Consider the following 26,336-nt stretch of genomic DNA (forward strand, 5'->3'; position numbering starts at 1 on the left):
CTTGGGATGAGTTTTCGGTTGAAGAAAATCTAAAAACTTGGCATTCAACAGCGCACGAAAGCCACCATAAGGCTCTTCCCCTTACGGTGGCTTGACCATAAGGCCCTTCCATAAGGGGAAGTCTCTTTGTCCATTTACACAAGCAACCTAAATTCAAAGACTAGAGGATCACTGATATTCTTGGGATGATTCTTCGGTTGAAGAAAATCTAAAAACTTCGCATTCAACGCTCACAAAAGACACCATAAGACTCTTCCCCCTTATGGTGGCTTGGGAATTCTTACAGTTGCTTGGACCATAAGGCTCTTCCCCTTACGGTGGCTTGGACCATAAGCTAGACAAAGATCAGGGGATTTTTGAGAACTTTGATTCTCTTCTATTAAAATTGCTATTAACAATTTAGCCATCATGGAATCTTTTAAATTTGTTATTAACAACTTAGCTATCATGCAATCTTTTAAATCTAATAATGACAGTAGACAACAAATTCCGATTCAAACAAGCTCCCCATCGAGATTCTTTTATGGGGTTGCCCAAATAAATCCCCCAAGGGGTAAGCAGGCGGCATTCTCTTTTTTTTCCTGAGGAAGCAGGGGTCATTCTCTATCTCTCAAGTACACAACATATTTCATTTTCAACAGGCCTTGGGTCAGTAACAGATAATTATGTATAGCCAATGGCTCTAAAATTACCGTTTAATATTGCATTAGATCATAAGAATTTATGTATAGCCAATGGCTCAAAAATTACCGTTTCATATTGCATTAGATCATAAGAATTTCTAGTCTCCCTCTTGATTATAAATTGGAGGAAGGGTCTCACAAGTTTGCACAACCATACTCCACAGCCTCTTTTCCATCCTATTCGGCAGCTCACTTCATAATTTTCTCACATTTCATATAAACATGTTAAGAATTTCTCGTCTCCCTCTTGATTAGAAATTGGATAAAGGGTCTCACAAGTTTACACAACTATACTCTACAGCCTCTTTTCCATCATATTCGGCAGCTCACTTCATTATTTGCTCACATTTCATATGACCATGTTTATAGAGACGGCCAACCGCCTCTCAAATGCTGGTCTAGGACTGGACTCCGGCATATGGAAGATTATGTCAACAGAATGCCGCCGCTCAGCAAAATATCTTCCTGAGCCTTGGACATAATACCTATCCCCTATTTTTTCTCCTTTCGGACATTTTATAAAAAAAAATACACTATTTATATGAAACATATTACTGAACTTATGAAAGGCTTTAGGAGTTTTTGAGAAGATTGTAACACGGGAAAGTTTTGAATAATAAACAGCAAATTGTATAACTGGGGCCTCTTTTAATTTTGTTAATATTAAATAAAATTGTGGAATTTTAAACTAATTAGAAATTAAAATTAATAAAATTATAGACTATAATTTTTAACTAATTAGAAATTAAAATACAAGGAAAACAGGGTCATTCTTTAATGGCATAGGTTAAATAGTAACAGATGATATGATCGGTTGTCATTCGAGACAATGAGCAAGTGATTATTTGTATCGTTGACTACATGTTCTGCCAGACAAAATGGAGGATGTGGCAAAGATAAGGGCCTAGTGCACTGTCAACCCTGATCAGTGTGTTGCCAGTGCACTAGGCCCACGGCAAGCAAAGATCATAATATATCAATAAGAATCAGAACCACCGAGAATAAGTAACAATGCATAGGACAGGAATTCCGCAGTTATAACTATCAAAAACAAAATCAACTATCAAAGGCCCAGTTTCAACAAACAATGATTGATGGTATTCTAGTACAGAGGTACTAACCACACATCCTTTTTCATTAAGTCCTTCTATGTGTTATTTGTTCTTTTATTCATTTCATGGTAAACTATTCCTTGGATGTCAAATAATCACGTCATCGCCAGGCCTGCCTTTAAAAGGCTCGAGCAATGACTTCCAAGGGCATGTACTACCCATTCATATTACATTGTTTTGGACATTTATGTTTACCATCCATATTACATTGTTTTGGACATTTAAGTTAACTTAGAACCAGCTATGAATTAATACCCTTTCTCTTTTTGATGTTGGAAAGGGATACATGCCACAGGAATCAATGAAAAAACAATGTAGTCCTACTAAATTAATACAAAATCTATGCATTTTGTCTTTAAAATAATTGTGAATTTTGAATCCTGGAAGTTGAGTGCCATGTCTTTTATTTTCTTTGAATCTGCCCATGCAATGTCTCAATATTTTTCTCATTTTTCTCATTTCTGTGGTGCTCTTCTTCCTTAGTATAATGGATCTTGTACTTTGTTTTATGAAACAAAAATCATCATCTTATACGCTAAGAGTCCAGCATCTTTTTTAATTATAAAGACATGAATAGCATACTTGGTATTTTCATTTAACGGCAAAAATCACACCCAAAGTCAGTGAGATGATCAAGAATTCTGTCACTCGAATGGAGGGGAGTCAATTCCTTAATATTTTTTGCACAAAACCTCTGTGAACGAAAATTTTTAACTCCATTAAGGAGGTGGGGTCTAAGTTTGGCCAGCTAGGACTGAGAACTAATCAAAAACTAAGAAGCTAAGGCTTCTAAAAGGGCCGTATACAACTCCAGTGAAAGAAGCTGGAAATGCCTTTCAGTCCCCTCAACACAAAACAAAACCAGAGGAGGACTTTCATTTATATTCGAGGTAAGCTTCGACCAAGATTTCTGTTCTGCCACGGGCGTAGACCCTCCAATTAGTTTGCCTGCAGATTATAAATGTGGCGCTGTCATAATGGAATCTTGCCAGACTAGGATATGATGGACTCTAGGGCTGATCCCAGTTATGGTCCATGATCAACATAGACAATGGTATTCTGAATATCCATTTGAAGCCCAGCTAAACAAACATGCAGCATATCAGCCTGTGGGATTAATTTTGCAATAGGCTCAGTTCGGAACAAACAATTATGGGCCTCTTTCCAGTCTGGAAAAAGGTGACATTCTTCCCCATTTAAAAAAGGCCATTGAGGACATATATAGATGAATGGATGCTCGAATCTGCAAAATATTTCGTATATAGGAATTTTTTTTTGACTAAACATACCTGGATCACTACATGGACGACCGCCATTTGATAAGTGCATCAAATGCAGTAATTGTGACCAGAATAAAAAAGTATCTAGCACCGCAAATATACAAGAGAAATATGACAACGAAAGATCGGTCCAAAAACAAAAGCCTATAACAGAAAAATCACGGGCATAGTACTACCACTTCAAGACATTTCACTCAACATCAATTTTCTGAAATCCAACATTTCTGCTAAACATAAACAATTGTTATATATATTAAAAATGTTTCTTCCAGGGAATACAATTTTACGCTCTGCAGAATTGCGCAATTTACATATTTGTATTCCGCATGTCTAGTTCTCAACAGATCGGAAAAGTGTTAAGAGGGACAGGAAAAGATTGATGATGTCCAAATAGAGCACTATGGAAGCCCAGACGTATTCATCATAAGTATAACGTTTTACCAAATTGTCTGTGTCATAAACAATATATGCACTAAATATTATGGAAGCTAGTGCGCCATATATTGTCACTGAAAGCTTTCCCAGTGGGAAAAATGCCTACAAAAACATTCCAATTGCACGTCAGTACCAGACAATAAATACAATTTTCAAAACTGGAATAGAAATGATAAAATTGACAGACTTACCTGAATGAGACCATAGAAAATAAGCACTAGGATTGCTGCAAACAAAATGGGCCCAAGGAAACTGAAGTCATGTCCTCTTCTTGCTGCCCAGAACGTGTATGCAGTAAGACTGAGAACAACAAGTGCAGTGAGTATTACAGACTCCAAAATTACCTTCCCTGTCAATGCAGAGCGGTAGGTTAGGTTAACAGCTGAAAGGATATATAGCCGGCACAATAAACCATATACCTTCTATGTCTCGGCAATAAGCTAATGATAATATTTGGTTTATTTATAGAAAAAAAATAGCTTTTATGTCTCTGCAATAAAGTAATGATAATATTTGAATTTTATAGAAAACCAAAACCTATGGACAGTATGCCACGGTGTGAAGTGAAACTAACGATAAGGTTTGGTTTATTTATAGAAAACCAAACCCTATGGACAGCATGCCACGGTAGGTTTACACATAAATCCCCACGTTGTTTTCTTCTATATAGGAAGTAGATATTTAGTCTTTTCTTCTATAGAGGAAGTAGATATATAGTCTTTTCTTCTATATAGGAAGTAGATATATAGTCTTTAACAAGTTTACACATAGGTTCCCCAGCCCAGCCCCAACAACTCACCAGGACAACTGAGGTGTAGGTGTAGAATTTCTTGCAAATTCTCTACAAATCTACTTTTGAGATCTATGTAGAAAATCTGACTGTAGATTAACTCGATAATGCAATATACCAAAACAAAATACTATAATCTACTTCTACTATCAAATTTGCGGAAGGTTAAAGATCAAGTTGAATCAGAGCTGAACACATATACCCATAAGAAGAAGAATCAATGCACATGAAACACAGAAAATACTCAGAGGAAAGCCTCAGCTAAAAACCCCACTATCTATATTATCATACAAGGTGGAAATACATCACAGAATTATACAAAGCCTTAGCTCTCACAGCTAGCCAGCTCTCAGTACAATCCTCCTGGATGCTCACAGGCAATCAAAGCTTCTCACAAGCCTTCTCCTCTGCCCTCCAAGCTCCTATTTCCTTGCGCAGTTACCTCTGAGATGATCTCTTTCACCCAGTGTAACACTGCTCTCACACACTGTCAGAACTGCGCAATCCTCAAGGAACCTTACCTTGACTGCATGCATGAGTTTCTTTTATAGGAAAACACATGCAATTGATATTACACTGTCCTTGACATTTAGCTCAACTGGGTCTTTCTCAAAATAGACATGCATGAGTTACTAATGAGAGAATCTTCAGTTATCTAGAGTACACTAGTTGAGTGCATGCATACATCGACTAACTGATAACTCACAATTAGTTCCTCAAACAGTTTGGAACTAATTTAACTGGACTTAACTCAGTAAACTAAGCTAACTAATTACAACTCAAATATAACTCAAACTTCTCTCCTTAATTAAGAGATAATCTCCTTAATTTAAAGGATAATTGTTGCATGACTTTAGAAAGACTTCTAACCTTAATTTAAAGGATAATTGTTGCATGACTTTAGAAAGACTTCTAACGTGAATTTCTCCAACTAATTAATCCAGAGTGAATTAATTAATTATTTCCAAGCAGCTGGCGAGATTAAATTTGAATTTTAATTCAAGGACAAATTAAAATTGGAATATTCTGCATTCTATTTTTATCATTTCTTCTTGTTATTTTCAACACGAGGCTTAACGTGTTTTTACTTCGATTTCAAGATGGTTATAATTGCTAGAGTGACAACCAGCCCCTAAGAGTAAATTACGTCCTTACTGTTCGAATCTTGGTAGTGGTTATGAAACAACAACACTTTAACATCTCTAAGCAAACCCCGTTGACCTAATTTTTATTTTTAATTTACTCAACAGTTTGCTTTCAGAATCAGAGATTGAAAGTTGCCAAATGGTGCTAGTTCAATTTCCATATAAGTTTCACTGTTTCCCTTTACACTCCATGCACAATACAGGCAAAATCTAGAATCTAGACAATAATCGATGGTATTTTGGACATAAACACATAAAAAGAAGACAGGCCTCACCAACATGATTAAAATGGAGTGTTTCTCCGAAAGTTCTTCAAGCTTTGATTTTAAATCGTGTGAATGATTTGCCCCATGAATACGATTCTAAGGTTTCTATGAAATTTTCCCCAATTTAGGTTTTGAACAATATATAAAACTAGAACATCTAGTGACGAACGGCTTCGAGTTCAATTCCTAGGCGCCACAAAGACCTCTTAAATTAGGTAAGGGGGAGAATTCATCAGCAGAAGTCCCTTTTAAATGGAAGGAGGCAATTATAAAATGGATTCGATTCGTCTGATTTAGATTAAAAAAATATATATATATTTTCTCTACGCTGCCTCCTCCTCTCCGAGAGATAACAAAGAAGAGGGAACTAAGGTACCTAGAAGGTAACCAAGAAGAGAAAAGGCGAAAATTTCATGATTATATTTTAAATGGCACTTAATAATATGCAATATTGATATTTGATTTATAATTTTGTGTAATATGTATATTTGATATTGCAGTTTGCATTAGCTTCCGTACTCTTTCTTGTAAGGGCCTCTGTGTATTTACTCTTTTGTATTGTGTTCTGAACAACTTAGTGTATTGTGTTATGAACAGCTTAAGAGATCTTTCGTTTGGAAAATAGAAAGCATTTTAAAAACCATAGAAGTTCAAAAACCTAGCAGAAAATTTTGAAAAACATAGCATTTCAAAAACCTAGCAGATCATTTTGAAAAACATAGAATTTCAAAAAACCTAGCAGTCCCCCCAAACACCTAGCATTTCGAAAACTTAACAGTTCCCTGAAAATCCTACAGCACATTTTGGGAATTCCATTCTCTCTCCATTAACCACATGGAAAACGTCATTAAAGCTTACCGCTAGTGAAAGAACAGGTCAATCCAACGGCGAAACCGATCGCGACCGTAAATAAAGAGAGCAAGATCAGATTGACAGGATGCTTTTGGGAGTAATAATACAGCGGGCATAACACTGCAACAAACCCGTAATATAAAGTAATCAGGATTCAGCAACATTCCACGGTCCAAATGCCTTTGAAAAAAAAACAACGCCGAAAACAGAGGACTTTAAGACCATTTCTATGAATCCGGCTTACAGATAAATGGCAGAATTACGAGAACAATATACAGGGCAAGTCCAGCTGATGATGAGACGAAAAATACAGCCACGGGACGGACGAAAACGACGGTGCTTCCAACGGCAATTGTGAGAATCAATTGCAGGCTTAAGATTGTATATATCTTTCTTATGAAAGCCCAGCGAAACGTATTATCCTCCAAAGAAATCCCCGGATACAAAGGTATGGAGCCCCCCTCCAAGTCCACAAACACATCTTTACCTGTTGCCATGGCCAAATATCAAAACCAATCATCAAATTCCTTCGCAGACCAACGCAAATTCGGTCCTGAGAAGAAGCGCTCCCCCTTTATCGGCCTCGAACGATGATCAATCTAAAGACTTCTAGATGTTCGAGATAAACCCCAAACCCCAACTACATGTAGGTTTCATGCCCGGAACCGTGATTTGACAGGTAAGGAAGGTATTACGAGATTGTTCCAGGTAACTCTACCTGTCAAAATCATGATTGGGTTTGCATAGTGCATAATGTTTGTTTGACTGACACGATAATCTGGAATCCGCGATGCGTACAGACTACAGTATTTCATATGTTTTTACAGGATGAAATTTAACAGAAACATTTGTGTTTCATACGTCTCCCCGTTTCCCATTAATTTAATAGATTTGACGGTTGACAAATATACCAAAAATAAAAATCTAAAAAGAAAATATATAAGCTCAACAATACCCAGAAATTTAAACTTAATCCAATATATAATCTCAACAATATCCAGAGCATACAACCAAAAATTTAAACTGAACACAAGTATTGATGTCACCATGTGTTTAAAAAAAGCAAACTGACTTTTCTAATGGGTTTAAAGAATCCATAAACGTGGGCTATAGTTTTTCTAATGTGTCGAAGAATGATGTAGGTTTACACTAGCCAATGGGAATAAAATTAGGTGTTCCCGATAGTTAAAAAAAAAGGGTTGAATTTTTTTTTTTTTTTTAAATTAAGAACATGAATCTTGTTTTTAGTGGAAATGGATTCAGTGTTATTAAAAAAATTTGAGGTAATTATAATTTTCAAGTTGAATAGTTGAAAACTAGATTTCCAAAAATTTTGGCAAAATTTTATTACCGGAATTTCTATTATTTTTCTAGAAAATTTGAAGCCTCGTTAGACTATCCTATAAAATTAGAAAAATTGGTCCAAATTAAATTTGATGTTGAATTTAGATGTATTTATTTAGGTCTTTAGTGTTGAGGCTTCTTACCTATAAAATTAGAAGAATTGGTCCGAATTAAATTGATGTTGAATTTAGATGTATTTATTTAGGTTTTTAGTGTTGAAGCTTCTTATGTATCAAGTTTAACCATATCGAATTTAGATGTGTTTATTTAGGTTTTTAGTGTTGAAGCTTCTTATGTACTAAGTTTAACGATGCTTTTAAGATATTATATGGTTTTTTGGTTAGTTTTAGTAATGATTATATACGACATTGAAAATTTAATGGATATAAGTAATTCATTGAAATTGAATTTTTTCTTAAAATATGTTTTTAAACTACTTTTGGTTGATTTAGAGTTCGTCTTTCTTAGATGTAAAGAAATAGATTAATAGCCCAAGGTTCTCATTAGCAAGAGTATAAGGATGCCCATTCACATACCACTAATGAGTTAATCCAAGTGGCAAAGTTTTATGGATACATGATGATGTCATCATACGTTTAGCTATTGAAATTGTATAAATGAAGGCTAGGCCAATATCTCTCAATATCATAGTCTTCTTCCTATTAAGTTTTTTTTGTTTCCTTTCTTTCTTTAATGATTTTTTGAATTGCATATTAGTAAATTTATTTTTCAATGGTTGAAATGGCAAGTGTCATATAGCACATTTGAGAGAATTTTGAATTATTTGTGGCATGTATATAGAAAGATATTTATGCTGAAAAAATAAGTGCAAGATATATAGAGGTTAGTTGTAGCTAACTTAGTAATGGTTCTTTAGGAAGATCTATGAAAGGGGTATTGAGTAGTAATGTGAGTGAAATATTAGCTTTTCTTTTTTTCACAAAAAGGGAAGGGGAAGTCTTAGTGACAAGTAAACTCACACCAAAACCAATTTATCACTTCATTAGTAGAACACACAACTCTCTTGTCATTGCCCCCAATGGCATCAATTGTTAGCCTTCAAGGTTATACTCTACAACAATTTACACTATGCTTGGGGGTGTTTCACATGATGTGGGGTGCATGGTGTATGGATGACTTTTGGATGTTCTATGATGTGCATACACAAGTGGAGTTGAAATCCTCTTTGATTGCTAGACCTTGTATAGATGTTTGTAAGGCATTATTCCTTGGAGCATTAGAGACCTTCACAGTGAGGTGTCTTCTTTATAATGGCCACATAGAGGTTGAGTTTCTTGTTGTTAGGACACCTCACTTTGGATTAGAAGCATTGATTATTCTAAAAATGGGCCTTTAGCTCTAGATAACATACACACAATTCATTGCTTTCATGGAGGTTTATACTTAACCTAAGAATGATTAACTTGAGGGAGCGATCATGTAGGTGTGGTGGACCCAAAGGAACACATTGCTTTAGAGGAGCATTAGAACCTTGGAGGCTTATGGAGGGGGAGCATTAGACACATATTATGGAGTGTTCATGACTTAGAGCTTGACGTGTTATTTTGTAGTGCAACACTTCACATGTGTGGACCTACTTGTTAGAGATAGGTTACTTGTAAAGGTTTATGCCAACTTTATATTGTTGGCCTCCCTTACCTCTCATATAAATAAAGGAAAGAAAGAGTCATTTCACTCACTATTTATTCATCATCTTGTGCTAAAGATGTAAGGATGGTAGCACAAAATTCTCTCTCTCTCTCTCTCTCTCTCTCTCTCTCTCTCATGTAATCATAATTGTATCATCTCTCTTTATCTTGAGCGTAAAGGCTCCATTAACTCTCAAACTATACCCTAGGAGGCAAAGTCCTAACCTCAACATTACAGCATTAAGGAACAACAAGCAAGTTACCCTATAATGTCCCAATCTAGATTTCACAATAATCTTCACAATTACTATTGAAGCATTTTTTACCATCAATTTGCAAAAATGACATTGCCAATGATTTTCTACTAATTATTAATGTAGGGACATTTCGTCAAACATATCACATACAATTTAACATGAAACCCTTATTTAAAGTAAGCATAAGAAACAAACTCAACCTTATTATATTAAATATGAATTTGAATATACATGAGAGCCTTTTAAGACACTAGCAAGATGACATAAATGGATGAACATATAAATGGTTGACAATGACTTCTCTAATGAATTCGTTGATGCCCCATAAGAAACCTAGTTGGTTTATCCTTCAAGACTAGCTAGGGTGGAGCATTATGTTGAAAATGCAACAAGAAAATCCTAATTTAATTTTGTCATTGAATTAACTTAAGAATGAAATTCTAATTCTAATTCTCATAGCAACTTGAAATAGTTATTTAAGTTAATTTGACTTAGTTGGCTTAGTTAATTCGAGTTGGGAGTCTATCTAGAGTCATGTAGAGTGGTTCCTAAATTTTAGGGGCCCAGGTTGAGTTTTCTTTAGTTGTAATTATTTAATTTAGTTTAACTAAGTTAAATTCAGTTAAACTAGTTCCAAATGATGGAGGAATTAGTGGGAGATCCAGTAGTTGGGTGTAACCTGCAGTAGTGGGGTGTAACCAACACTGATTAACTATTAAATTGAAGATTCATTCATAATTAACTCATGCATGTCAGATCATAGAAAGACCCAGTTGAGTTTGGAGTTCAGGATAGTGTACTATCAGTTGTATAATCATTTGAATTGTACAGGTGGTGCATGCAATTAGAGGAAGGCTTATGAGGATTGTGCAGTTCATTATTGAGGAATTTGCCAATTAAATATGGGCTAATTCCATAGGAAACCATGCAAGGAAATAGGAGCTTGGAAAGCAACAGATTTGGCTAAGTATTGGCTTGAGCTTGTCTGAGAAGTAGTGAGATAGATTGAGATAGTGCAGAGGTTGCTTGGGCCTGAGAAAAGCATTGTAATCTTTTCATATTTCCTTATTAAAGCAATATACAGATAGCAAGGGTTTTTAGTTGTGGATTTTCCCATAAAATTATTGTGTTATGTGTGATTGAATTCTCTCTCTTTTATGCTTCGTGATTTCATCAATCAATTATTGTTTCCATTGATGAGTAGAGTAGATTTAAGTCAATTGTTTTAGCATATTACAATCTGCAGTTTGAATCTACAAGGAATTTTTACACGGTATCGGAGTTGAAATCACTATAGAAGAGGAGAATATGAGTTTGTCTTTTGTAGGAGAAATCAAATTTGCAGTATCATACTTCAGAGCTAGTATGATGTTGTTCTATGGATTGAGACTCAAATATGCCCTTGAGGGTAGTTCAAACTATATTGCTTGGAAGGGAATGATGGAGGTAGTGTTGGAAGATAAAGGTCTTAAGGAATTCATAGACAAAGATATTCCTAATCCAACGGATGCTTAGATTTGGCAGAGTGGAGAAAGTGTGTGGAAAAGGCAAGAAGGATTATCCTAGAAGGAGTTCGAGATCATATTGTCTCGAACCTCCATGGTAAGGAAACTCCATTTGCAATATGGAAGGCCTTGACAAACCTGTTTCAAAACAGCAGTGACCACAAGAAGCTGGCACTGAAGGACAAGCTCAAAAAGATCAAGATGGAGAAGGGTGACACAATATTGAAGTACTTGACAATGTTTACCCAATGTCGGGATGAGCTTGGAAGTGTCGATATTATAGTTGTCGAAGACGATCTAGTGAGTCTATCACTTCTAGGCCTTCCCAAGAGTTAGCATAGCTACCAAGACTCAGTTAATGGGAAGGAGAAGCTACCCAAGTGGGAGAAATTATGGTCCAACTTGGTACAAGAAGAGATTCGGCGGAACACTAGAGATGGATCCTCATCTAAGCATGATGATGAGGAGAATTATACCTTAGCTGGAAAGGTGAAGAAAGGGAAGGGGAATTCATCCCATTCCAAATCAGATTCCAGTCAAGGTGGCAAGAAGAAGGACATGTCAAATATTAAATGTTTTCACTATCATGAGCTGGGACACTATGCCACAAAGTGTCCACACAAGAAGGCCGGTAAGAAGCCCTCAGGAGGAGTGGCAGGTGAAGCTCTTGCTTCAAAATTCAAACTAGATTTCACCCTCATCGCTTGCATGGTGACATCGGTGATGGGTAGTGTGTGGTACCTAGATAGTGGAGCCTCATTCCATATGACCGACAACAAAGAGTTCTTTAGTGACTTGGAGGAGAAGGACCTCCAGATGCACATCGAGATGGGAGATGATGGGAGGTATAGCGTGACCGACATCGGTACTATTACCTTTCAGAGGGAGTTTGGTACTCCTCTCACATTAAAAGATGTCATGTATGTTCTAGGTTTGAAGAAGAATTTGGTTTTAGTTGCCATATTGGAGGACCGTGGCTACAATGTGATATTTAGTAAGGGAAAGGCTTTCCTTCGTCACATAGCCTTAGGATAGGTGAAGCGAATTGGGGTTCGAGTGAAGAACCTATACAAATTAGATGTAGAAGATTGCGCTGCTTTGAGCACAAAAGAAGAGAAGGTGCAGAGCCGAGACATCGGTGAGTTGTGGCATAGAAGATTGGGTCACTTGCACCATAAAGCTTTGAAGATGATGGAACAAATTTCTACAAGACTTCGCAAGGGTACACTAAATAAGAGAGGCACATGCAAAGGGTGTACATTGGGGAAGTACACCAAAGCTTCCTTTCATGATAAATACAATCGAGTGCAAGCAATCCTTGATAGAGTTCACTCAAATGTGTGTGGACCGTTCTCGACAACATCCACGACCAAGCACGGGTATTATGTAATATGTGTTGATGATTTTTCTCAGAAGTGCTAGATTTTATTCATGCAGAAAAAAGATTAGATGTTTGCTAAATTTTGTGAATTTAAAGCACTTGTCAAGAAAGATACTAGCAGGAAAGTTAAAGCTATCAAAAGCAATAATGGTGGAGAATATATGTCGAATGAATTCAAAAACTTATGTGCTTCAGAACGCATTTGACGGGAGTTGATAACACCTCATAACCCACAACATAATAGGGTGGTTGAAAGGAAGAACAAAATTATTGTGGGAGCAGCACAGGCGATGTTACATGATCAAAGCCTACTATTGCACTTGTGGTCTAAAGCATGCAACACAACTGATTATTTGCAAAATAGAAGCCCTCATTGAATTCTCGGGATGAGTACACCAGAAGAAGATTTTTCAGGTACCAAATGTGGCACACTTCAGGATCTTTGGTTCAATAGTCTACTGTCATGTTACCAAGGATGCATGGAAAAAGCTAGAGCCAATAGTTGAGTTGGGCATATTTGTGGGGTACACTGATACACCTCACAACTATCGATTGTACTTGCTATCCAACAGGATGATAGTGGTTCGTAGAGATGTGAAGTTTGATGAATGGAAGGCCATGATATTTTCCCTTGAGAGGGAGCTTCAATTACATGCAGATGAAGAGATTTTAGCTCCAAAGGAGGAACCTCAGGATGATGTGGAGTAGCCACATGTAGATGAGTAGAGAGTGGATGCACCCACTCCTGTAGAGACTTCTAGAGATTGAAGGAAGCACACTAGATAAGCTGAAATATTGATGAGAGCACCCACATTACAACGTAGATAGAGGAGGTCACCAGAGCAGTACACTGGCTACATGGCTCTAATGAGCGAAAGCGTAGAAGTTGAGCCATCCTCATTCGAGGAAGTAGTGAAACAACTAGTATGGGTTGATGCCATGGTTGAGGAGTATGATTCCATTATCAGAAACAGTGTTTGGGAAGTGGTCCTGTTAGGGTCCCACCCTAACCCCCTTATTTATGTAATGGGATCACGTCATAGTCAAGAGTCAATAAAGCCCATATTAATAATTGTAAGTGGTTAATCCACAATTAATGATGGAACCACAGTTAGTTGCAAATGGGCCGTAGTATTAGATAGATGGTATTAATAAAACCCACGGTATTGGTCCGTGGTATTGCATGTATGAGTCATATATAAAGGATAGAGACTCCCTGCGAGGAGCATCGTGTCTTATTTTGTAATCGAGCTCTGCTCTATTGGAGGTTGCCCCCTCGAAGAGGCAAGTGAACATTACTCTCTGAATAATAAAATCATTGCTATTCTGTGTTCTTGGTATCTTTTCTTCACATATTCTGTATTTGGGTATCATTTTGCAGGTTAAGAGCATAACAAGTGGTATCAGAGCACTTTCTAGGGCCGGTGGGATCTCCATTTCTTAGCAAAATTTTTTTTTGGCTAGAGACGTGTTCCGGCGTCTTTAAACCACGGGATCTATCGTTGAGCACATAAACCTGCAGATTTGGGGAGGCATAAATGCAGGAAATACAAGAGGTGGTCACGTCTGTTGGACTCCCTTGTAACCCCTGTGGGTACCCCTTCGAGTAGTAGCGCATTAGACAGAACCGCGCACGGACTGTCTTCCATGTACCCTCTGTGTATATCGGAAGCCCCCTAGGCTCCCTTGAAACCCTGCCATAGATAAACCGTCAGCCGTCTTGCGGCTACAGTACACTGAGAACAGCACTCGGAGAGATTACTCGCCCGTACGATAGGGTAGTCGGGTTGTACGGCTAAGGGTACGGTCGATCCTCCTTAGTTAGAGCCCTGAAACATTGGGCCAAGTACTACTGCCAGACCCTTATGTATATTGCGATCTGTAGCACCTGACACTCCTCAAGACCATAGTTCCCTTTTCTATCGGGGGATCACACATCATCTCTTCCAGATCGGCTTGTGCAAAGGGGTGCAGCAGCAGCAGACATTGGTCCCGCAGTCTCGAGTTCGTAGATCAGCCATTCCGATCTATTAGATCCATCAGATTCGTAGAAGCAGTCTGTTCCGCTGCCCAGAGCTATCAGATCCGCCATTCAGATCTCTCAAATCCACCAGATCGGAGTCGTTGTGAAGGGTTCTGTTGAGGGCCCCGAAATCGGGTCAAAAACAAGGGAGATAACCACCCGGTCGGGAACCTGGTTGGCGGCTCCTTGCCCGTTTGGTGTAGCGGGTCCGACTGGGGATAATGGGACCAGCTTCCCAATCTAAAAGATGTGTGTGTGTGTGTAGATTTTGAAGATACTAATCTAAAGGTAATTTTAAGCTAATTTAATTCTGGACTCTAAACTGACTCTATGCTACTGTAATCTAACAAAAACAGCACATCTAATCTATACTAACCCGGGGTAAATTTCTTTCGTTATGCGATTTAAAAAGATTTCATACAACAACTGGTAATAAAGATCATTCAGTTATCATAAGAATATAAATCAATTAAGATAAACCATTCTGCATAAGAAGTTAGGCAAAACAGTTGTGAACAGCATATCGCATAATCAGTTATTCATATGTCAAGCACAAACAAATGACTCCACCGTACAAAAGTGCCAAATGGTAACCCACACATTCATACATTAACATATAAACAACTCAACTGTATATCACTCTAAGAATATGAGCAGAAATTAATCAAGAGATAAAAGTACCATTTATGACTGATTTCACTCACAAACTTCAAGCAATAATGATTTATCTCTACTTACTTCTAACATCTACTAAGAGTACAGAAGTGCAACATCAGTAGCAGACATTAAAATGTAAACATAAATAAATCTCGATCCATTCATTCATCAAAAACCCCCTCCGAGGGTGCAAAAGTGCATGTTCTGAGGACAAGTTTTTTGACAAATTTCCGGACCCTTCTCCAAATGCCATGAGAAGGGTTAAATACTACTAACTAACTAATCTTAATTACACAAATTTAGGAAACGACCTCAAATGACCGCCCTTTTACTAAAACAAATTTATTTCTAAAAATTGAATCTAATTTCTAACCGTTTCTGTATCCGCTCCTTAGTGTTGTAAGCAATGCAAGGTTCGCCTGGAAAGAGTCGGCTGGTTGTCTTTTCCTTTTGCTCGAGCGATAAAAGTAGAAATAACAAAAGCTGGCACCTCTTTCTGACAAACTAGAAGATATTTTTGAAAATCTTCCTTTGGCTGGGTGTTTTTTGCTGTGTGTATACTTAGTATAACCCAGATTTCTTTCAAACTGATTGTGCTGTTGCTATTTCAGTTTCCGGCCGTGCGAATGACTCAATGAGTTAGGGATTTCGTTGCCTGGACAATCTTACGTATTGAAAATTGCTTCCGTTCTTTGTTCCAGGCTTTTCTGAAGCATCATCCCTTTTTAGCGTTTTTCTTTTTGCTTTATCCAATCTGAGCTTCAGGATCTTTTGCAAACATGCTGCTTTTGTGCGCCTTTGACTCTGAGTCTTGGATAGTCTATTTTCATCAGTGCTTGTTGAGTGATACTCTGGAATCCGCGGCCCTGCTGCATGCGGCATTCATCTGCGAAGGCATCTCTTCTCTGTTCTTCTAATATTGGCGCTTTCCCCTTTTCCTTGGATGTTTCCTGCATATAGATTTATATTAGTTGCTGCCGTGCAATTCACGCAAAGGAAAAGAGAATTGACGAAAAGATTGACATGAAAGTTTTAAGTTCTAATGAATGCATAATCATGACACTCAGAATGACTTGACTCTTCGAAAAACGCAACACGATCATCTTTGGATACTCAGGCGTGCAATCATTAATTTTCCTTAAGGTGCGCGCTCAATTTTGGGTTTACAGATCATGCCGAAGAAACTTTGCGATGAGTGGTTTCTGCGATTCGCATCGCAGCAATTAATAGTCTCATTCGTCGCAGATCGCAAATCGCAAAATCGCAGTTTGTAGGATCGCAGATCGCAAATCGCAATTTTCATTTGCTCATTGTGTGCTGCTTTTGTGACGTTGCGATATGCGACGTCGCATATCGGCCGTCGGCGATTCCTTTTTGTTTTCTTTTAAGGGCGCTTTCAAAATATGCGATGCGATGAATTTCGCATCGCTTCTTTGCAGCTTATTTACACGCATAGGAAAACGCTTCACTCTCTCTTTGCGATGCGATATAGCTTTTAGGGAGTTAAATACAAAAATTCTGATAAAAATATTTTTGGGATTTTTTGTTAAGGGTCCCCCTTTGCTTGATGTTATTGCTAATACCAAACAAAGAGGGGGGTTTTTGGTGACCACAACAATGGCGATTCACTGTGAAGAACCAGTTATCTCTGCTTTTCTATTGACATTTCCACTTCCGAAACAGAAAAATTTTCATATGTCTAAATTTTGTTATGGACAGATAGAGTAGATTACCCCTTATCCTGTCAATGATACTTTGTCTCAACCTTTCTTTTATTCCAATTGTCTGCTTCCTAAGGCTTAGTTCTTGCATTCATACCAGACATTACTCGGTCCTTTTTAAAGATAAAATAAGGTCTTCTCCGCGTACTGGTTTTAAAATATGCTCATTTGTCGTAAGTAGAGCCTCTGCTGCCCGCAAGCGTCCATAGCCTCGACAGGGTTACCATATTATCCAGCAATGATCCTTTTTCCTGCTTGAGGTTATTTACAACATTTCAGAGAAAAATCCTTTTTGACACTTTTTCCTTTTTTACTCTCTAAAGAACAATGTCTTGGTTTGGTGGCCAAATTATGACATAGTCATTCACTTGATTTACACTTTTGCTGAACAAGCTGGCTCGTGATGAGACCCCTTGTCTTTTGATTGCAACAATCTTTGAGTCGTTGCCCTGTTTTGATAGACAGTATTGGCAAAGTCAGCAAGTTATAATATCTGTGATCATGATAAGTCGGCTCGTGATGAGACCTCTTATTCTTTGAGATATAGTGTTTTCTCAAATTGTTTCTCTGGATGCTGCGGTTTCCTTTAGCAGGGAGGAAGTCATTGTTTTTCCTTAAGAAAGCTCTGGACGACAATAATAGAGTTTGAAAACAACGACTTTACAGAGAATATTTATTCTATTATTGATGATACCTTTCATTATGCTGGCATAAAACAATTTTTTACCAAAGGTTGTTCTCATCAAAGTTTTTTGAGAGTTTGAAACTAATATCAAATCCAGGTTAAAGTTAACTCTATTTGTCAATAATAAAAGTCAGATTTTTCGAAAAGTTTTGCTATTTGTACAAGTGAAATCAAAATCTGATAGAGAGTTGGTGTGCTCTTTCATGAATCCTTTTCAATGATCATTTACAACCGGTTTTATTTATAAGAAAGAGAAAAAACAAAATAAAAGAAACTAAAACTATCCTACAAAAATAGAAGAGTGATCTTCTATGGAAAATACATTTTAAGAATATGTCCATTCACAGGCAAAGAATCTCTTCTACCTGCCAAATCCTGCAACACAAACGTCGATGGGCCTATGACTTCTACAATCTGAAAAGGACCAAGCCAGAGCTTCTGAAATTTCGTATGTTTGCCCTTTTCTTCATGAGCCTTATCCCATTTCAAAACTAAATCTCCCATCTGAAAGTTCTTTCTGGTTATGATGGCTGAGTCAAAAGAGGATTTTATTAGCGCTTGGTGGTGAGCATGGGTTTTCTTATCTTTTTCTCGGCGTTCTTCTAGTTTGATTATCTCCATTTGTCTCAATTGCAAAGAGGAAGTAGATACTTCATCGATGTGTTGTACTAAAGACAAAGAGGGAATGACTAAGTGAGTTGGAAGAACCACTTCTTTCCCATAAACTAAATTAAAGGGAGAAGTGCCGATTGAAGCTTTCTTCGTGATTCTATCTGCCCATAAAGCATTTACCAGCGCTTTGTGCCAATTCTTTTGGTTTTAGTCGACTGTTCTTTTGATAATCCTGATTAGGTTCTTGTTTGTTGATTCAGCCAACCCATTACCTTGCGGATAGTAATTGGCAAAATATTTCAGTTTGAACCCCCTTTTTAGTGCAAACTCAGTCATTGCATTTCCAGAAAAGTATGATGCATTATCAAACATTAAGGCCGTTGGCAATCCAAACCTAGTGATGATAAATTGATCTATGAATTCAATAATGTTTTCAGAATTAACTGTCTTGAGAGGAACTGCTTCTACCCATTTAGTAAAATAATCTGTTGCCGTGAGGATATACCTATGCTGCTTAGAAGAGTGAGGAACGATCTCACCTATTATGTCCAAGCCCCATAATTTGGCTGAATGGTTGGTCGATGTTAACCAGCTGTAGTGGCATGGACGATTTCTTTTGTTTCCCTGCAACAGTCTGGCAGATTTGGCATTTCCTTACGTAATTGTATGAGTCCTTGAATAGCGTGGGCCAATAATATCCTGCACGTAAGATCTTATGCGCAGTAGTTTCTCCAACATAGTGTCCACCTGCTGGTCCATCGTGGAGTTCCTGCAAAACCTTTTCGGCTTCAGTTTTCTCAAGACACCTAAGAAATACAGAATCGTAATGCCTTTTAAACAGAACATCATTTATGAGCTGGTATTGTTTAGCTTTCAACCTCAGAGCTCTTTTCTTGGTGTGATCCAGGTGTGATGGAGCATACCCATTCTTAAGATAATAAATGGTGTCCGCATATAATGATTCTGCGTCGTTTAGGCTTACCTCATACGTGTGTACCTCTTCAGATGAGTTCTCAGGAATTTGCGATGCTCCAGCTAACATCTTGCAGAAGCCTTGACCCCTTACGATGTTTGCTAGTTTGATCTCAAGATCATATTCTTGTAGAGCGGTAATCAATTTGCTCTCTTTTCGCCCACATCCTTCTGTACCAAAAGGTTTCTTACCGCTGGAAATGGTACTACGAATTTGGTATGGGCTTTAAGTAAGAAAGGTCTGAAATATTTGATCGCTTTGAAAACGACATATGCCTGTTTCTCCACATCTGAATAATTGAGTTCAACACCTTGTAAGTTCGAGCTAAAGAATGCGATTGGAGCTTCCGCCTTCTCTTGATTTACTTGAGTCAAAATCGCGGCATAAGATTTCTCTGAGGCAAAAGTGTATAAGATGAAAGATTCTGAAAAATTTGGGGTAGCTAAAGATGGAGCGTTGATGATGGCTTGTTTGATCAAGTTGAATGCTTCGTGCTCATCTTGACCCCATTTAAAATTTGAATTCTTTTTTATCATATTTTGTAAAGGAGAAATAATACGTGAAAAATTCGGGACAAACCTTTTTACAAAATTGATCTGTCCAAGGAAAGATTGCATTGCCTTTTTGTTATGGGGTATGGATATTTCGGAAATTTCTTTGATTCTGTCAGGTTCAATGTGAATACCAGATTTCGACACTATGAATCCAAGCAATTTCCCTTCACTTAATGCGAAAAAAGATTTCTTTGGGTTAAGTGAAATTCCATACCTTAAGCATCTTTGAAAGATTTGTTTCAAATCTTTGAGATGGTCGCTTCGCTTCTTGGAGTACACTGTTATATCATCCAGGTAAATCACTACCGATTTATTGACCAAACCTTTAAACGCGATGTCCATGGCTCTCTGAAAGGTAGCGCCGGCATTGATCAGACCAAATGGCATCTTTCGATATGCGTATGTGCCCCATTTGGTTCGGAATGTGGTTTTCAACTGATCATCGGGATGTACCAGCACTTGATTGTATCCTGAAAATCCATCCAGGAAAGACATTAATTCTGAGCCCGCTACTGCCTGTAGTATTTGCTCCATAGGTGGGAGGGGAAAATTATCTTTCTGACAGGCTTTGTTGAGATTCCGGAAATCAATATAGATTCTAATATCTCCGTTTTTCTTCCTAACAGGCACCATATTGGATACCCATTTGGAGTGTCTGATGGGGAAAATTATTCTGGCTCTCAACAATTTATTTAGCTCAGTCTTTATCTGATTTTCTAAGTTGGGGTGGATTTTTCTGAGCTTCTGCTAGACAGGTTTTTCATTGTCAATCATAGGGATAGTGTGTTGAATGATAGAAGTGTTGTATGTTTTCAGCTCATCGTAATTCCACGCAAAAACGTTTTTGTATTGTCTTAGAAGACGGATATATGCTGATTTTTCTTCAGGGGCTAGGCCGTGGCCTAGATTAACGTTTTGCGGCTTCTGATCGGTTCCTAGGTTCACTAATTCATAGTTCAGAGTTGAACTGTAGAGTTTAGAATTGGCAGACCTTTTAAACCAACTTTTCAAATCATATAAATCTTCTAACTTAACCACCGATTTGGGTATAGCATTATCAGTGCTATTTTGCTGAATTTGGTGATCATGATGGTCTTCGTCAATTATTTGATTTGAGTAGGATCCTTCAGAAGTGAGGAAATTTACAATGTCTGGATCGTCGTTGAATACTCTCCAGTTGGTGATGTTGTCAGGGATGGATGGTCTAAAGATTAATTCTATTGAAAACCTATCAGGACTAAAATCTTCGGAGGGAATCAATCTAGAGGCTACGTTAGCTAACAGGTCTGCGCTCGCATTTTGGAGTCTTGGGATTGACGAAATATTGAATGCTATGAAATGTGAAGTCAGATCTTGTACTAAAGATTGATAGTGCTTTAAATGACTTGACAGGCAATGTATGGTGTTACGTACCTGTTTGACGACAATTTCAGAATCTCCAAAGACTTGAAGATACTTAACATTCAACCCGATTGCTTTGTATAGGCCTTGCACCAAGGCTTCGTATTCCGCTGTATTGTTTGTGCAATCGAACTCAAGTCTGCATGTAAGCATGATCTTGTTCCCATCTGGGTTAATCAGAACGCATCCTGCTCCTACTCCCTCGTTAGATTTAGAGCCATCAAAATATAATTTCCAAAATAAAGATGTATTTACAGAATTATCTAAAAAATTAAAACACTTTGAATCATCAGTTTGGGAAAAATTTTCAACTTGGGACACAACTGAATTTTCTAAGTAAGGTGAAGTGTGAGCATTGAAATTGTCGAGGAAAGAATCTATCGAGTAATTGCCTATGATACTGTTGTTGTATGCTATTGCTTCGTTCTCTCCTTCCAATTCTGTCACTATGTACTTTTGGTGCAACTCTCGTTCAACCTTTATTTGATTGGGTTTACCGTTGTAGGGTAACCACATGTGCAACCAGTCAGTTGAGAAATATCCGTGGAGTTTCTCGGACCAATCCCTGCTAAGAATTAAACCATAGAATTCAGGGATATCAGCTACTAGAATGTCGATAACCTGACATACTTTCGGGTTAGACGACAATCTTATGGTCACCTGGTTAAGTTCACCAATCACTTCGACTTGCGATCGATCAAGTTGAACTATGCGCACTGCAGATTTCTGAGGCTGAACATTCAATTTGGCACATACTGATCTGGGTAAAATATTCGTTGAAGCACCAGAATCAATCAAGCAATTGTGCACGTTTTTATTGAAAATTTCATAAGTGAGGAGAAAAGGAGGAGTATGGGATCTTGACCTTCCTCCAATCAAGGCAATGTCATTCGGATCAATCTTATTGATCATGTTGGTTGGAGGTCTTCCCATGTTGTGGGAAGCTACAGCTGTAGGTAAAGATGTAGTAGGCACGGCATGTAATTCTTTCATCATTATTTTCTGTTGATGTTTCAATTTGCTCAATTCGTAAAGAGTGATATTAGCCCTAGTCTTTTTCATGTCATCGATAATGTTATACTCCATTTGATCCGACACTATCAGTGTTCTTGATGGAGGTGCTTGATCTGATTGGACTGGGCTAAATTGGGTCGCTCTAGCAGTTGTTTTCTTTGTTGCGACCTTATCTTTTGTTGCAGGGCTTGCACCCTTCTGTTTAGGGGTAGTTTAGGGAGGATCAAGTTGATTTTTGCTTCGTGTGCTAACCGGAAATGCTTCTTGATCCTCTTCTTGTGGGAGGATGAAATCCCACATTCCTTGTAGTTCCACAACTTCTTCATCATCGGTCTGCCCTTCAGTGGTATTCTCTTCTTCTTCTTCTTCTTCAGATTCGACGTTTGAGACAGCATTGGGTGGTTTCACCTCCATGGGAAGGTTTCTTTTAAAAGATCTGTAGGGCTTTTTTGAAGAAGTTTCTGCTACTTGTTTTCTTATATCAATCATCTCGTTGGACATGGCCTTTAACACCTTTTGTAATCCTTCCATATCGAAAGGATCTTTCGTTTGCTTCTTCTTGGTGTCTTCTTTGAAAGAGATCTTCTTAGATTTGCGTTCTTCTATTGCAGATCTCTTTTCTAGGGCAACTACGCGTTTTTCTACTGCTAACGCCTCAGTTAAGTTTTCAACTAAGGTCGTCTTGTTTGCCCTATCTACGAAGATAGCCAAGTTAGATGGTAAGGCCGTGATGTACCATTCACATCTTACTTCCTCGCTGGGTTGAGAAGCAGCGGGAATTTTGTTGAGGATCTTATTGAACCGTAAATTGAAATCTTTAATGGGTTCTCTAGCCCCAGCTTTAAAATCAGATAGGTCATTGATCAATGTCGTTGTTGATCTGTCATCGCCAAACTTGGTGAGGAATTGACTTTGAAAAATGTCCCAACTTGTGATGGACCCAGAAGGTAACGAAAAGTACCATGACCCGGCTTTTCCTTGCATTGTGTAAGGAAAAAGTCGGACGACAACATCTTCGTTAGTAACTCCGTTGAGATTAACAGAAAGCATGAAATTATTGATATGCTCTTCAGCTAGCATGCCTATTTCTGGATTGAACTTAGGTAGCCATTTCTCCGGATGGGCCGGTATTGGGCTCAGGGGTGGAGGCATTAAAACCGCCCCAGGATTGTTCCATGGAGACTGGGCCATCGTAGAGCCGCTAGTTAATGAGAGTGCAGAAGATAATCCCTGATGCTGAGAAGATGAAGGTATTATGATCTTTGATGATTGAAGAGGAAGTGTTGTGGAAGATGGATGAGTGATTTGGGATGAGGATGTGGGTGGTTGACTTCGCGGTGAGGGTGTTGAAATGGACGAAGTGGATGAAAGAGTCTCACGGTCAGACTCTGGTGGTGCTTTCCTTGCTCTTTTCCTAGTAGGGAGAGGGAGTTCACTTGGTTGAATACCAAATTTTTCACTCTTCAATATGGTCAGAGGATGAGCAGGATTGTACTGCGAAGTCACGCTGCTGTTAGATTTATCAGACCTATGAGAAAAAATAGAGAATCCCTGGAGTTTACGAATCAAAGTTTGAATTTCAGGGGGTTCAATAATGAGTTGGTCTGATATATTGGAGTAGGTAGCAGCGGTGGATACTCGAGCGACTTCTAACTTCGGGTTTAACCGTAGTGGAGAAGTCGGGGGAGTTGATGAGGGTGATTTACTCTCATAATGGCATTTATATTTTGACTTGGTTGCCATTCATAGTTTGTGCCCTCCTTCTAGCGCCAAATATGTTGAGGGCCCCGAAATCGGGTCAACAACAAGGGGGATACCCACCCGGTCGGGAACCTGGTTGGCGGCTCCTTGCCCGTTTGGTGTAGCGGGTCCGACTGGGGATAATGGGACCAGCTTCCCAATCTAAAAGATGTGTGTGTGTGTGTGTAGATTTTGAAGATACTAATCTAAAGGTAATTTTAAGCTAATTTAATTCTGGACTCTAAACTGACTATATGCTACTGTAATCTAACAAAAACAGCACATCTAATCTATACTAACCTGGGGTAAAATTCTTTCATTATGCGATTTAAAAAGATTTCATACAACAACTGGTAATAAAGATCATTCAGTTATCATAAGAATATAAATCAATTAAGATAAACCATTCTGCATAAGAAGTTAGGCAAAACAGTTGTGAACAACATATCGCATAATCAGTTATTCATATGTCAAGCACAAACAAATGACTCCACCGTACAAAAGTGCCAAATGGTAACCCACACATTCATACATTAACATATAAACAACTCAGCTGTATATCACTCTAAGAATATGAGCATAAATTAATCAAGAGATAAAAGTACCATTTATGACTGATTTCACTCACAAACTTCAACCAATAATGATTTATCTCTACTTACTTCTAACATCTACTAAGAGTATAGAAGTGCAACATCAGTAGCAGACATTAAAATGTAAACATAAATAAATCTTGATCCATCCATTCATCAAAAACCCCCTCCGAGGGTGCAAAAGTGCATGTTCTGAGGACAAGTTTTTTGACAAATTTCCGGACCCTTCTCCAAATGCCATGAGAAGGGTTAAATACTACTAACTAACTAATCTTAATTACACAAATTTAGGAAACGGCCTCAAATGACCGCACTTTTACTAAAACAAATTTATTTCTAAAAATTGAATCTAATTTCTAACCGTTTCTGTATCCGCTCCTTTGTGCTGTAAGCAATGCAAGGTTCGCCTGGAAAGAGTCGGCTGGTTGTTTTTTCCTTTTGCTCGAGCGATAAAAGTAGAAATAACAAAAGCTGGCACCTCTTTCTGACAAACTAGAAGATATTTTTGAAAATATTCCTCTGGCTGGGTGTTTTTTGCTGTGTGTATACTTAGTATAACCCAGATTTCTTTCAAACTGATTGTGCTGTTGATATTTCGGTTTCTGGCCGTGCGAATGACTCAATGAGTTAGGGATTTCGTTGCCTGGACAATCTTACGTATTGAAAATTGCTTCCGTTCTTTGTTCCAGGCTTTTCTGAAGCATCATCCCTTTTTAGCGTTTTTCTTTTGCTTTATCCAATCTGAGCTTCAGGATCTTTTGCAAACATGCTGCTTTTGTGCGCCTTTGACTCTGAGTCTTGGATAGTCTATTTTCATCAGTGCCTGTTGAGTGATACTCTGGAATCCGCGGCCCTGCTGCATGTGGCATTCATCTGCGAAGGCATCTCCTCTCTGTTCTTCTAGTATTGGCGCTTTCCCCTTTTCCTTGGATGTTTCCTGCATATAGATTTATATTAGTTGCTGCCTTGCAGTTCACGCAAAGGAAAAGAGAATTGACGAAAAGATTGACATGAAAGTTTTAAGTTCTAATGAATGCATAATCATGACACTCATAATGACTTGACTCTTCGAAAAACGCAACACGATCATCTTTGGATACTCAGGCGTGCAATCATTAATTTTCCTTAAGGTGCGCGCTCAATTTTGGGTTTACAGATCATGCCGAAGAAACTTTGCGATGAGTGGTTTCTGCGATTCGCATCGCAACAATTAATAGTCTCATTCGTCGCAGATCACAAATCGTAAAATCGCAGTTTGTAGGATCGCAGATCGCAAATCGCAATTTTCATTTGCTCATTGTGTGCTGCTTTTGTGACGTTGCGATATGTGACGTCGCATATCGGCCGTCGGCGATTCCTTTTTGTTTTCTTTTAAGGGCGCTTTCAAAATATGCGATGCGATGAATTTCGCATCACTTCTTTGCAGCTTATTTACGCACATAGGAAAACGCTTCACTCTCTCTTTGCGATGCGATATAGCTTTTAGGGAGTTAAATACAAAAATTCTGATAAAAATATTTTTGGGATTTTTTGTTAAGGGTCCCCCTTTGCTTGATGTTATTGCTAATACCAAACAAAGAGGGGGGTTGTTGGTGACCACAACAGGTTCCTATACCGAGATATAATTTTTGCAGGACTTTTGGCCGCATTGACATTTTGAAGAT

At 38.1% G+C, this 26,336-nt stretch overlaps 1 protein-coding gene across 1 annotated transcript; it reads right to left on the reverse strand.

The window, feature by feature from the left end:
* Nucleotides 1-3,296: 3,296 nt before the first annotated feature.
* On the reverse strand, nt 3,297-7,373 carry LOC149238708 (protein LIFEGUARD 4-like). The gene is made up of 4 exons (XM_089373164.1): nt 6,808-7,373; nt 6,570-6,683; nt 3,702-3,859; nt 3,297-3,612 (listed from the first exon to the last, which is right to left on the reverse strand). Exons 1-4 carry the CDS (start codon nt 7,058-7,060, stop codon nt 3,406-3,408), a joined length of 732 nt encoding a protein of 243 aa, XP_089229290.1. The 5' UTR covers nt 7,061-7,373; the 3' UTR covers nt 3,297-3,405.
* Nucleotides 7,374-26,336: the final 18,963 nt, after the last annotated feature.

Source organism: Pinus tabuliformis, chromosome 8 (genome assembly GCF_031772625.1).
Source record: "Pinus tabuliformis cultivar Carrire ecotype Pingquan chromosome 8, CPIR1, whole genome shotgun sequence".
NCBI classification, from domain to species: domain Eukaryota; kingdom Viridiplantae; phylum Streptophyta; class Pinopsida; order Pinales; family Pinaceae; genus Pinus; species Pinus tabuliformis.